At 36.8% G+C, this 14,899-nt stretch overlaps 1 protein-coding gene across 2 annotated transcripts in view; it reads right to left on the bottom strand.

Annotated features, from left to right (window-relative positions):
• The window catches only part of fcho1 (FCH and mu domain containing endocytic adaptor 1), a 128,496-nt gene that overhangs the window by 51,080 nt on the left and 62,517 nt on the right, over positions 1 to 14,899 (bottom strand). For both annotated transcript variants that reach the window (XM_030132489.1, XM_030132490.1), the window contains exon 4: positions 6,870 to 6,944. In XM_030132489.1, coding sequence (XP_029988349.1) covers positions 6,870 to 6,944 — 75 coding nt within the window. The remainder of the gene's footprint in view (positions 1 to 6,869; positions 6,945 to 14,899) is intronic.

Below are 14,899 nucleotides of genomic sequence, written 5' to 3'. Positions count from 1 at the left end.
CCTGTATTTTCTTGTTGTATCTGAAGAAAAGAAAATGAGAAAAATTTATATGATCATTTTATTCCTACAAAAACAACAGGTGGAATAAGACTTTTGCACAGTGGTGTATCCAACTCAGTGAAAGGTGACTTTGTAATGAAATAATTGATATTATTACCATTCTTCCTGTCAGTGGTCAGCAGCTGATCAGTCTATCACAAGATCACGGAATTTTAAATGTAATCTCATGTCATGTAACTTTTATGTGCTTTGCCTTTAACATAAACAAACATATTGCTTACACTAAATTCCCTTTGGCAGTGATAGAATAGACACAGATAAAATATGTAATTTAAAGTAACAAATCTGAAAAAAAAAGACCCCTGCTATCTCTGACTGAAATATGCTTTTCAATATTACATAATACTTCTGAAATCCCTGACTAGAGGGAATCCTGCACAGAAACCAAATTGGACGTTCTTCAAACTCTTTATAAATTGCCTCCAAGACTCAATTTTAAAGCTGTTTGGTTTCGTATCCTCAAAACTCAGCAATTTATCTGGCAAAGAAAATTGTACCATCAGTAAAAGGAATGAAATGAACAACTATCAGGTCATTAACACAAAATACTAGGTTTGCTCTGCCAGTACTTAACCAGTGCTCTACACTGGAGCAGAACCCGGCTGATACCAGTAGTGACAGAGTACTGGTCGATACTTGAACTCCCATGGTGTCACGCCCTCCCCAACCGCTGAAGATGTATTTTACAGTCAGCTCTGTCCTGCCAGTTCAGGCTTCATTTAATTTAATTAAAGTTATTAAAGGTCCAACTTGAGGGATGTAAGGGCATCTGTTTGCAGAAACTCAGTGTAACATTCTGAGCTACTGTATTTTCATTAGCGTATATGTAACCGGTGCTGTCGGACTCTGCGTTGTGTTCTTTTTAATGACCAGACCCACACATACAGTACGTCTTTGGAGGCGGTCTCCGTTTATTTTTCTTCGGCTGACAAAAGTGACAAAACACAAAAACCTCTGGTCAGTGACCCCCGTAAAACATACTCCTCTCCCATGGAAATCCGGAACAAAAGGGGCATACATTAAATTATTAAAACAAAATAAAGCATACCTGAAAAAAGTGACAAAACACAAAAACCTCTGGTTATAGTGCACAGTGTCACACTATAAATCGATCGCTGGGGAGCAGACCCAAACCAAAGTTCCACACACTGACCCGCAGGCCCACAGTGTCAGGTACCAAGCAAAAGAAATGAAAATAAAATGAACAGATTTTGTGTAATTACAACAATACACAATATCATATACATACCCACACTGCTGCGAAATAATTGACTCTGTTACATATAAACACCTTAAAACAAGAACAGACGTGAATGAGTCTTCTATATCTACAAAAGGTCTACAGATGATGGATTTCATCACATACTTTCTCTTGTCCACTTTAAAGAAGAGATGATCAGTATGTAGCTCCTGTCATCTATAAACTCACCACCAGATGCCACTAAATCCCACACAACTGTCCTTTTTTGTATTTTCTGACATTATACGATGCATGTCCATAAAATGTCAAATAATGAGCGTGTCCATAAACTGGCCTGAAGACAATAATGGATGGTGCACCATGTTACCAGCAGGTGGCGCTGTGGGTTATGTTACACATGCCTCGAATATACAGAGTAGAAGAAGCAAAGTGCTGTTTTTTTCCATCTAGCATTTCATGGATGAGACAGAAGAATCAGCTGGTCATGTTTTCAGACTTTATCAGAATATCTGAGAGGACGCAGCCAACAGCTGATCAGTCATGTGATCAGTCATGTGATCAGTCATGTGAGTTCTACGTGCACTATGTCTAACTGTAGACACAGTAAAAACAGTGTCAATTTAACTCTTAAAGAGTTTAATTTAATTCTGTTTCAGATAACATTTGGTCCCACTCAAAATTACAGTAAAATTTACTCTATGACCAGTGTCAAATTTTCAGAGTTAATTTCTACTCAATTTAGTGTCAAAATTAACAATGAAATGTGAAAAAATATTTAACACTGTGGTGTTTTCAGTGCAGAAAGTAATATGATTACACTTTATAGAGGTATTTTTACTCCAAATTTAGTTTAAAACTGACTTTATAATATGTTAATATTTATTTCTCTGCAGTGTTATTTTCTTCATCAGTTTGCATCCTCCGATCATACTGAAAAAATGTAAAAGTGCAGGGGTTGCCAAGGTGGGGGTCGTGAGATGACCTTCTGAATTTTCTTGAAGTAGCTCTTTGGGTTGTAATGATAGATGAAGTGTTTTATTGTGACATTTACAAGGGAGAACATCTGCACTATGGGATTCAGTCACCCCAGGAACTGCTTCTACTTTAAGAAATCCAGGTCTCCTCAGTTGTAAAACAGTGACAGCTTCACAGCGACAGTCAGGTTCAGCATTCTTCTGCCTACAGGTCTGACTAATGGTGTCACATTAAGAAAAATAAAAGAGTAAAAAGGCCAATAAACATTGTAAAACAGACACATTAACCTAAATAAACATGAACACAAAGCCCCCCTTGAACCCCTGCACATAACACAGAACACAATGAGTAGAATGTCCAGTACCCACAATGCAATGCTGGCGCTAATTTTCACTCTGTAGGGTTGAATTTTACACTGCATCAGTGCAGAACTTTACACTGACTTTTAACTCTACTGATAGAGCTGGTTTACTCTCCACAGAGTTATAAATACTCTATCTAGGTTAAAATTGCTTGACTCTGAAATATTGACACTGTATGAAAACAGGGTTTCCACTTCCCATTATGTGCATTTACTTGTCAGCAAAAAAATGCAAATCAAATCTTACTGTTTGATCATTTTTTCGTTGTGACATTAAATCAAGTTTATAGAAATATACTAAATTTGGTTAATGTTCATGAATGTTTTTAATGCACATTATGAAGATTCATATTAGAAAATATTTACTGAAATGCAAAAATGTAAAAATTGGACCAATGGCCCTGTAGCTTAGCGGCCAAATTCAAAGCTTTGGGAAATGTATCCAGATGCCATTTATTCTCCCCCAGTTCTGTGTATTTATTCTATTACAGAAATAGTCCATGTTTTGGTCATATCCCAAAGATCTGTAAAAAATTCAAATTCACACTTGATATCATTGATACTGATTTATTGGATCAGTCCACTTCCTATCTCTTATAACGGGAACATTTTTCAAAGTTGCACCAAATCCAGAATCAGATCCGGATCCAAATAATTTCAATCCCTTGTGTTGACATCATCCTACAGAAGCTGTATACCAAGTTTGAAGTCAATCAGAACTGGAGTTTTGGAGAAGAAGACGATTGAAATGGACGACAGACGATGCCAGACGCAGCATTACGACAATAGCCTACAGCCTGTCAGCCGGTTAAAAACCCCAATCGATTAGATGAGATGCTTTTTGAAAGAGTTAATGTGCATATATATTCTGATATAAAAATCCATTCTAACTGATCATGTGAGTGATCGTCAGTGCCTTCCTGAACATTCCCATTAAGCACAAAAACAGTCTGATTATCAACGGGAAACATGGATAGATAAGTATATCCCAGTATTAGTGGATCTGAAGTGTGAAAAAACATCACAGCTGTTTGTAACAATGGAATCGTTGTAAAGTGAAGCTGAAACAGACTGTGCTGTTCAAGTGTGTCGTCACAGAAGGTAGTGGCATGAAGTGAGTCTGGTTTATTCAACAAAGTTCTGCTGACCTGTGCATTTAAGATGGAAAACAGCAGCAGAATCCTGTGCTTTTATCACCACTGTTTATTACAGAGCAACCATATCCTGTACAACCACATCTGACGTTAAACAGACAAGAATATTCACCACAAAAACATAATTTGCTTTTCTTTTCTTTTCATTTCTTTCTTCTTTTTTTTTTTGGTGCAACATTTTGAGTTTAATTTAAATTTACTCTTCATTTTATGGAGAGTCAGGTGGATCTTTGACCTTTTGGACATAAATTATTATCAATTAATCATAATATATCATTAATATACTTTTATAATAATTTGTACATGAATTACACCGATCAAAACCCAACTAATCTTTGAATGAACGTGAAATCATCCAAAGGCTGTAAAAAGGGCACATTTTTCTATACATGAACGTTTTCACCCAGGGCCAGGGGTTTGTTTTTGGTTCGGTTTGTTTCTTTGATTGTTAACACTTTAACAGCAGAACTATTGGTTGAATTCATACCAGATTGGGGTCACAGGTTGCCATTTATCACTTTTCCATTGGACATCTGCGCAAAACTTTACTGATATTTACTAAATGTTGAAAAAACAGAACTGCATAATGTCAGTTTTTCCATTAAATCACAGATGCAATGATTTATTTATTTATTATTGCAAGATCACACAAGAAGTCATTCCATACACATGGCAACCAACATAAATATCATGTTGATTTACAGATACATTCATTATTATTATATAGTACCTCTCTATCTCGTACTAAATTAAAGAATGACTGGGTTTCCTGGTGTGTCCACACATACAGTGCCATGTTTCTGTTAAAAATCTTCTTTTTTGCTTGTTGTAACATCTGTCAACATGCGTTTTTGTTTTTTTTCAACCACGTGACTCTAATTGCGGAAAAAGGTCGTTCCATTGCGGTTTTGCGTGATATACCAATTGCACTACGCCCAAAAAAACCACCTCTTGCCAGTGCAAAAACTTTTAATGAGTTTTGGTGAAATTGTCGTTTTTCCATTAGATACATTTTTATGCGCAAGTTCTATTCCTGTAATTTGAGGGTTAATGCAAAAGTGACCAGTGACCCAGAATAGATGTGATTAAATTTTAGGAAAAGTAGGTCAAAGTTCAAATTTGTTATACATTTTTAAAATCTTTTTTTTTCCCCCACTTACTTATAATGGCTAAAATGTGTCTATGCTGACATCACCGCACGCGTAGATATGATGACATCAGCTGGATTGATGCCAAAATAAGTAACAATATGTGCGAGGGGCGGGGCTTGTTGTGCCTGGCACCACTTGTTTAATGTATGGTATTATGATTAGAGATGTCCTGCCCCTCAAATTAAAGTTTTCGAAAGTAGGGAAATGAAAATGAGTTGTACAACAGCGGGAGGTTTAGAGGAATTAGTAAAGCTTCTACAGGTTTCACTTTCACTTTATGTTCCGGTAGTGATGCGTGAGGAGTAGGGGTGTAAACAATTAATCGACTAACGATTAATTGTCGATAAGAATTTGCTTGATTAAATGATTAATTGTCAGTTAATTGCCCTTTTCCGCCCGTCCACACCTGTCTGAAGGCTGACGGTTTGTCCACGCTGCGACGCCGCGGCTGGGATAGGCGGTCATCGAAGCGGATCATGGTGTTGATGAGTTAGAATGTCTGTATGGACATGGAGGAGCAAACACAGACCGACCGTCTGTTTGTGGGAGCAGTGCACCCCCGACTAAATACACGCACAAATGTGGGGTCAGTATCGGAGCGTTTTCCTGGAGGTTGGTCTAGTCTACAGTCAGTGAAAAGTTTCACTTTCACTTGTGCGGGGGCACAGACTGCCCAGTGCCCCCATAGTATTAGAAGGAGGACGGAAAGTGACGCACGCACGCGTGCGGTTACCAACCAACACGCACGCATCCCCCGGCCGTACTGCACGCGTGCAAGTACCCCCCCCATGAAACGCACACGCGTGCACTCCCACACATTCCACACCACCACATCAACAGATGAATTCCACAGGAAACACTGGCTGTATCCAATGGTTCAATAAATCAGTCATTAAGGAATACGACATGCTTTTATCATGGAGTGTATAAACAATATTTAGCTTTTATTCTTATAGTATTTTATTCTATTCTTATAGTATTGTATTGAAAAAGAAATTCAGGTTCTCAGGAAAATCACCACTTATCAATTAATCGTTAATCAATCGATAAGGGCAACCAACTAACAATTAATGAATTAATCGATAATTTGCATCCCTAGTGAGGAGGGTTTTTTTCAATCTGCGGGGCTTTTGTGGAATTATTTGACCTGATCCAACTCACCCCACAAACAAACTGACATTCTTTTGACCCGCCCCAGTCTAACCTGTGAGTATCTGCGCATCACTAACAGACGGTACGGAACACAACCCTATATAATCCCTGGACCTGTCCACTGACATACTGCAACAGTGGCAAACATACGGCCCGCGGGCCAGAACCAGAACACCTAAGGTTCTAATTTGTCCCACAGTATGAATTTGAAAAGTGCAAAAATTATACCAAAGTTATTAAGAGTCAAAGGTGTTAAAGTTGTTTTAATTCAGGTTCCACATTCAGCACAATTGAGATCTCAAGTAAAATAATAGCATGATAATGACCTATAAATAATGACTCCAAATTTAAATCTAAATTTCATGGTAAAAACTCCGTATCGGATCGTTATCGGCAAAACTAGTCCTAAAAAAAAATCAGATCGGACGCCAAAAATCCAGATCGGGACGTCACTAATTATGATGTTATGACCGCAACACATTCCAGTCACAAAGAGAAGCTGATTTCTGCTTTTTTTCCAGCCTTCATGTGCATATAAGTCAGTAATATTTACACTCTTCAGAACAGGATTCATGTTATAGCTTCTACTTTAAGACAATCTATGTCTTGAAAACCGGCGACACACAAACCACACTTGCTGTGGGCCTGAAGGGCATCTTTTAATTATAAATACAGACATTTGGTTGTGCAGATGGTTCTCATCCATATCTCATACACAGCCATATGACCTATAATGGCTTTACAGTAATTACAGATCATAGGGTTTGATTAGAATTATCTATGATGAGGAGGAGGCCATGTGCTGCACTACTCACCCCTGTGGACTTCCATTGCTCGCCATTTTTGCCAGTTTGCTCATTGATTTGGAGTAGGTCTCCTCGATGGCAGCCCTGAAAAATTGAAAAGATAAACACAAACAAAAACACATTATCAGCAATGTTTGTGTGTGAGTGTGTGTGTTTGTATTCTTCTCCACTGAAGTCAGTTTCCAATAACCCGACAGAAAGACTAATGTTGTGTGCATCCTTTAAAATGTAAATTCCTCTAAATAGGCTTTAGACCGGTGAGTGTAATGTTCTCCAATAACACTTCCTCACAACACCACTGCCGTCCCTAATGGCCTCATACGTTATGTTCTCTATCTGGAGTTTACTTTGGCCCAAACACTCGCTATCCTCCACCTCTGCCAGCGTGATAAAGATTAATCTTCAGTGGTGTTGTTGGGTAAATGTTGCAATAAGCCACATTAAAAGATAAATGGACTTGTTTTGCGAGGCTGAGCATCAAACTTTAATAACCAAGTGCAGACCCGGAACAGAGGAGAACTGATCCAAACGTCCTGAGGGCGAAAGGGAACAGGACGGTGAACGGAGTCATAAACAAACAAACTAATACACCATCCGTCTTCAGCGGCAACAATAGTAGTGTCAGGACTCGAAGTGGGTCAATAAGTGGGAAAATATAGAACATTTAACATAATATAACGTTCAGTTCTATCCTATTTATTTTTTTTATATGGGTGCTTCTATGAAACTGAGTTTATTTTGGTATCTGGCACTTTTCCAGCTGTTTAGACCCAAAAATAAAAGAGAAATTTAGACAGATTTCCCCCCAGGATGGACCTAATGATGACCTCAGATAAATGCAAAAAAAATTATACTCTTACTCTGAGCCATCGCAAAATTATTGAATTTTTAATAAAATATTGGGGCCAAAAATAGGACCAAAATTGGGACAGGAAAAGCTACCTAGGTGTCAGTGCACTTTATCTGGAAAACATGGCTGTAAATGGTCTTATATACCACTATAAATAAAGATACTGTGTTAAATGTGTTGATCCTAGTGGTTTTTCTAATCCAGACATGTGGGTTTTCATGAATCTCAGTCTCATTCCAGGTTTTGTATGTAACCCATCGTGTCCACTCGTGTTACATATGGAACCTGCCCATTTAAACGCATATAAATTGTGAGTGATTTTGCAACAGCGGCCATTTTTGTAAAACACTCTGCCTTGCATAATTAGTTTGATTTCTAAAATGTACTTGTGAGAGAATAAAAAGATATTTGAGAAAATAGTAGCACACATTTTTCATGTCCTTTTTACTGTTCAAAGGATTCAAAGGAGTTTGTCATTTCATCACAAAGAAAGACCAAAACTGGTTACTGAGGACCCGTATTAGCCATATCAATAGAATAAATAACTAATAAATAAATGAATACATTAAAATCAACTAAAATCCAAGGCTAAAAATAAGTAAAATATACATCTAAAATTTAATTTTAAAATACCTACATAAAATAATGGCACATTTACAACCTAACCTAACCTAACCACAGTACACACTGAAGAACAGTGCAACAACAGCAGAGTGAAGTGCAAGGTGTAAAGACACTGTACAAGAGTCAGTGTGTGGTTCTGCAGAGCAGTGCAATAAGGTACAGTTTAGGTACTTGTACTGTTACATGCAGATTTTTGTATAAAAAATATTAAAAAATATAAAAATGCGTTTTATGTGAAAAATAGTTTCTCTTTTATCTCAGTGAATATTTATTTTTCAAAGAGACCCAAAATGCTTCTAAACTTGCTTCATAACATTCATCTACATCTGGTTTGAATTTTTAGTTCCCATGTCCTGTTTTTAGGACCAGTTTTATAGAAGCACCCATAAATGCAATACAGGATCAATATCTTAATTATTGATTGTGCTTAATAATCACTGATTAAACTACAATATTTCAGTCCCTTGCAGCAGTACAGCAAATTTTTTTTAAAAAGCACCCATGTATTTTAACATTTTGCAAATTAGACATGGACTGATAACAGGCTTTAACAGGGAGGTGGTTTGGAGCAGGAAAAAGCTGCAAGGCGATTAATTATCCTCAGTTTCATCCCTGCCCCTGTGCTAAAAAAAAGTGAATACTGAAAACACATTATACAAATCTGCAGTAGGATGGCTAGAAGCAAAGAAGGTAATGTATTATTTTATTATCTCTCTATTGTTTCTTTAACATGTGCGAGACGTCTTGTTGATGAGTGAAGGATAAAACAAAAGAAACAAATGCATGATGATATTTTTTTACCTATTTATTAGTTTGTATTGAGTGTTGCTTCACACATTTTTGTACTTTTTAGATTTCTTACTTTAATCTTTACTTTTAATATTACTATCCCTATGCTGCTGTAGCACTGCAGATTTCCCTGTCATGGGACTACTAAAGGATTATTGTATCTTCTTAATGAATGAATGAATACTTAAATGCATTTATAAGTACATTATAATGTGTTATAAACAATTAAACAGTAAGATGTTTCAAAGCATTAAATCTGAAAATCAGTGACACCAAAACTCCATATAATCTTTTTTGAATTGTTTTTTTTTTTTTTAATTGTCATTTTTTCAAAGGCAATAAATTAGAAAAGCATAATTTACATGATTGATGCATTAAGTCTTGACCTAAGAAACAGACAAATCCACTTTTAGACAGATGTAAAACATAAAAAGTGACCTTAACTTGCCATATGATCTACTTTTCAGTGTGACTGTACAAATTATCATTAAAATAATAAATAGCAGCGCTAAATAAACTTTCATTCCCAGGATACTTTAGCTTTAAATTGCCTGTTTATGAGTTTAATTATAGTATTTTACAGAGAGTATTCGAGTAACCAGTGGGTTTTTAGCATTAATGTTGCTCGAGGCTAATCAGTTTATTTCTGTCTGACAACTAAACCATCTGTGTAAATCACACTCACTGCTATAAACAAGAGCGTAAAGCTTTTTTTAATCATTACATAAGTCTGATGGGACAAATTCTTCCTCCACAATCTACTGTAGGTGATTAATCACAACTCTGAACAGGAAAATGCCAACTAGTGTTCACTTCATCTGGAGGTCGTCGATACTGTAATAATGTCAGTCCAAAATGATGCCAAAAATGCAGAGTTTCTAGTCAGGGAAGAACAAATAAAAGCCAACAGATAAAGCATAAGTCTCTAGAAACCTGAGAAAACTACAATAAAATGTACAGATTGGTTGTAACTTGCATACGGCCCTTATAGGAGCTGGAAAAGATACATCACAGATCAGGATCAGGGTATCTGCAGGTCTGATGAAGCTAAATTTAGCAGTTTTTTAGATGTTTTTGGTAAATGGTCGGTGCTTATATAGTGCTTTTCCCCACTTTCATGATGCCCAAAGGACTTTACAAAGCCTCACATTCACCCGTTCACACACACTCATACACCAGTAGACGGCTGCCACCATGCAACGCACTGCCAGGGAGCAACGTAGGGTTCAGTGCCCAAGGACACACCAAAATTATTATTTTGTGTCGGTTATGGGACGACCCCAAAGCCACAGCGACCCCATTTGGTCAGACTTCAGACCTTCCATTCCCATAAAGAACAGTCCAGTGGACCTCATAGTTCTTATGTTGAACCAGTCTTAACTACGTTTCAACCTAACTGCTGTTTTTAACGTCATACCTGAACCCCTCCACCCAGGAAGGACTGTCGGAGGCTCCACTCATTCCATCTCCATTAGGACAAAATGATCAACACTAATTACACATTGGACTACTTCTGTACAAAGATTTGGAAAGAAAATATGGCAATATCATTTAATTAAGACCTTTGAGTATCAGATTTAAGGATTAATTATGAGTTTTAAAGAGAATTAAGGCCTTAATTTAGGATAATTACATGTTCTCTTCATGCTAAGGGGGGGGGGGGGGTTTACTCTGGGCCCTCCAGTTTTCCCCGCCATCAAAAACCTGTTATGTATAATATTTTCTTATTTATGAATCAAAATAACTCCTCGCAGATAAGAGGGAGATGGGAAGCAGAGGCGAACGTGGACGTATCTGAGGATGATTGGCGCGACGTATGTACGGAGGTGCATCTGGTTATGAATTCTAATACATGGAGGGAATTCAAATGGAAAATAATCACTAGATATTTCAGAACAGCAGAAATAGTGTCTAAGATGGGTCCCCAACATCCCAGTTCATGCTGGAGGAACTGCGGAGCCCATAGAGCTAATCCCACTCACATATTTGGCTTTGTCCTCAGTTAAGTGTGTTTTGGAGGGAGGTGTTCAACGCCCTGAAGGAGGTTTTTCAAATGAACGTCCCACAAAGCTTCACAGTGGCAGTTTTGGGAGTAATACCTGAAGGTCTGGATAGAAAAGCAGATAAATACCTTTTGAATATATGATTCACCGCTGCCTTAAAGTCTACAACCATCAGTTGGATGAAACCAGAACCTCCTTCATATAATACATGGATTCAAACAGTTTGGGATATTTACCAGATGGAGCAGATCACATACTTACTCAGACTTCAGAAAACCAGATTTAATAAAAGATGGGAACCTATGGTACCTTTACTGCTGCAATAATATTTACTATATTTATTTTGGACTTTTCTTCCAGTTTGTCACCTGTTATGTTAGTTCTAGGTTAAGGTTAATTCTCCTGTCAGAGCCCTTGACTGAGGTACTGATGAACATGTTTGGTTGGTTCTGCAGCGCCTTCTGTCGCCACTTTTACACAGAGATCCTGGACAAAAGGTGAACTGGAGTTTACCTACAGGGATAATACACTTTTAACCTTTAACTTTAACTAAAACAAAATGTTGAAGATGTTTGTAAAATTAAGTATAAGACCTGCGACTTAACCCTTTCATGCATTGTGGTCAGTCCAGTGGACAGTTGTTCTCCAGCTGTTCTCTTCTATATTCATAGGTTTTGTTGTTTTAGTTCCATATCAGCCAACACAGTGGACACTTATGCAACATCCCATAATACACTGCAATTCATACCATTACTATAACTTTGCTGTTCTTGATAAACCTGATCTGCACTAACATGTTTGAGTGTAAATCAGTTGTTATTTGTTAGACAGAGTTGTTTTTTGCACATTATATGAGGTAATAACTAGCTTTAGAGTATGTTAAATGTGAGAAAACATCAAATTAGCAGCCTTAAAAATGTTTTTATTTAATTGTTTTCATTTTACTTTCTGATATTGGGTTTTAAATACATATTTCTTTACTTAAAAAATTAAATGCATGGATATTTTTGTAACTCCATAAAAAATTTTTAAAAAACTCGATTGTAATTTTTTTATGCCTAAGGAGGTATAAAAACACTCCAGAAAAAAAAATCTTGACTAAGGTTCTCATAATTCCTGCATGAAAGGGTTAAAGACCTGCAGCTACTTTGATTTATTACATGTTTATAAAGCGCTTATAAATACTAAACGGGGCACATGAAGTGATTATGCGACAGATTCATGACTGTTTAAACCAGGGCTGTCAAACTCATTTTGGTTCAGGTCCATATTTAGACCAATTTGATCTCAAGCGGGCCAGACCAGTAAAATAACCTATAAATAATGACAACTCCAAGTTTTTCTTTTTGTTTTAGTGCAAAAAAAACCCAATTAAATTATGAAAATATTTAAATTTTACAAAAAAGATGTGAATAACCTGAAAAAACAGAAATTTCATTTGAAAAATTAGCGCAATTTTAATAATATTCTGCCTGGACTTATTATTTATACATGTACATTTATACACAATGTTACAGAAACATTTGGTAACAGGCAGAATATTGTTCAAATTGCACATTTCGGGTTGTTCTTATTTGTTTTTATTTATGTATTTATTTGCGTTTTATTGTGAAAGAATAGTTTTGTAAATGTAAATATTTTCACAGTGTAATCTTACTTTTTTCACTTAAATTTTTTCCACAGAATTTTTCACAAAGAAAATTTGTGGTTGTCATTATTTAAGGGTTATTGTGCTGTTATTTTTACTGGAGATCACATTGGTCTGTATGTGGAACCTGAACCAAAAGGATCACAATCAGAGTCTCTGTATTGTCATTGTATAAGTACACCAAAACTGAGGACTTGGACAACCTGGACTGTTCAGGTTCATGTTCGCACTTTCATCCCCAGGGCCGGAATGGAACCTTTGGCGGGCCAGATTTGGTCCCCGGGACGCATGTTTGCCACCTGTGGTTTAAACCCTCACTAACACTAAGCAGCAGCTGATCAGACTGAGAACCACAGAGAAGCCAGTGAATGCAACAGTAACTGACTGTGTTTGGAGCGCTGCTACTTTATATCACTGTGACCTTTCAGGAAAGTGAAGCAACAGACAAGAAATGTATCAGTGCAACTGCCTCTCCTCCAGCCCGCAGGGATCACAAACTACTTTACCCACCATGCCTCCATTTCATTTCCTAACTGCTGATTTGTTGTCCGCCGCTGTCCGAGGAGATAAGTGAATTTCCCCCAACGTGGAATGTGCACCGGGCGTCCGAATCAATGTCGGGATTATATCAATGGAATGACACAGCGTTTGTGTGTGTGTGTGTGTGTGTGTGTGTGTGTGTGCATCTGTGTGTGTGTGTGTGTGTGCATCTGTGTGTGTGTGTGTGTGTGTGTGTGTGCGTGTGTGTGTGTGTGTGTGTGTGTGTGCATCTGTGTGTCTGTGTGTGCATCTGTGTGTGTGTGTGTGTGTGTGCATCTGTGTGTGTGTGTGTGCATCTGTGTGTGTGTGTGTGTGTGCTGACATCACGATGACAGAACACACACTGTGGGAACCTCGTTACTCTCCTCAGTTTACTCCCAGCTAATCACTAATTAGTTAATATAACTAACAGACTACAGTAACACTTACTAATAAATTAAGAAGCTGGACCTGATTGAAAGTGTTGATGCTTGTTAGAAACAGCAGCAGGGAAGATGTTCCTGTGAAGAATCCAACTATTCAGGCTTTCAGTGCAGTTGCAGTCATTAATTCGTCAAAATAACCTGAGTTTTTCAGACATTAAAAGGACCTTTAAATGACTATTCTGCAACAGTGGGGTCACCAGGGTCACCAGGGTAATCTTTTTTGGCCTAAAGAATCAGAATAACTGACCTACATTTACATATTTGTTCCACAAAGATGTGTTTAATTTACTGTATGGAGACAATCTGTATATTTTAAGAGCATTATTGTTAATTGCAAAGACAATAAGTGTTTCTTGGAAGAAGAATCACCCCCCCCTCAGTACTGAGACAAATGAACATAATGGAAGAAATAACAGCACAATTACAAATGAAAAAGAATATTTTTATGTGTAGGTGGTACGGATGTAAACAATTAATTGACGATCAATTAACTGTCGATAAGAATTTGCTCGATTAAATTATTGTCGGTTACACTGCCCCTCTTCAGATCCATTTATTTTATGGAATTTCTCGGCAGAATTTATTTAGTTCTATTACATACATGTCATTGTCTGTTCTGTATCCAATGATTCAATAAATCAATCATTAAGGAATATGACATACGTTTTTCATCAAGTATATAAACAATATTTAGCTTTTATTCTTATAGACTCCATATTTTCTTCTCGGTTTGATGTGAAAAAAATATTACACTATGCCTATAAATAATGACAACTTCAAATTTTGGTCTATGTTATAGTGCAAAAAAATAACATTACATTATGAAAATATTTACATTTACAAACTATCCTGAAACAATAAAATGTGAATAACCTGAACAAATATGAACAACCTGAAATGCCTGAAGAAAATTAAGCACAATTTTAATTTTCTGCTTGTTATATTCAACGTATCATTATGTAGAAATGATAACTTGAGGCTTAATATTGTTAAAATCGCACTTAATTTTCTTAAGAAATGTGAATAACCTGAAAAAACTGACATCTTCTTTGTTTGGATAGTTTATAAAAGTAAGTATTTTCATAATTTAATGGGGTTTTTTTTGCACTGAAACAAGACACAAATTCTGAGTTGTCATTATTTATCAGTTATTCTGTTAT

Source organism: Sphaeramia orbicularis, chromosome 4, assembly GCF_902148855.1.
Source record: "Sphaeramia orbicularis chromosome 4, fSphaOr1.1, whole genome shotgun sequence".
NCBI lineage: Eukaryota > Metazoa > Chordata > Actinopteri > Kurtiformes > Apogonidae > Sphaeramia > Sphaeramia orbicularis.
This window is presented reverse-complemented; position numbering and strand designations above follow the sequence as displayed.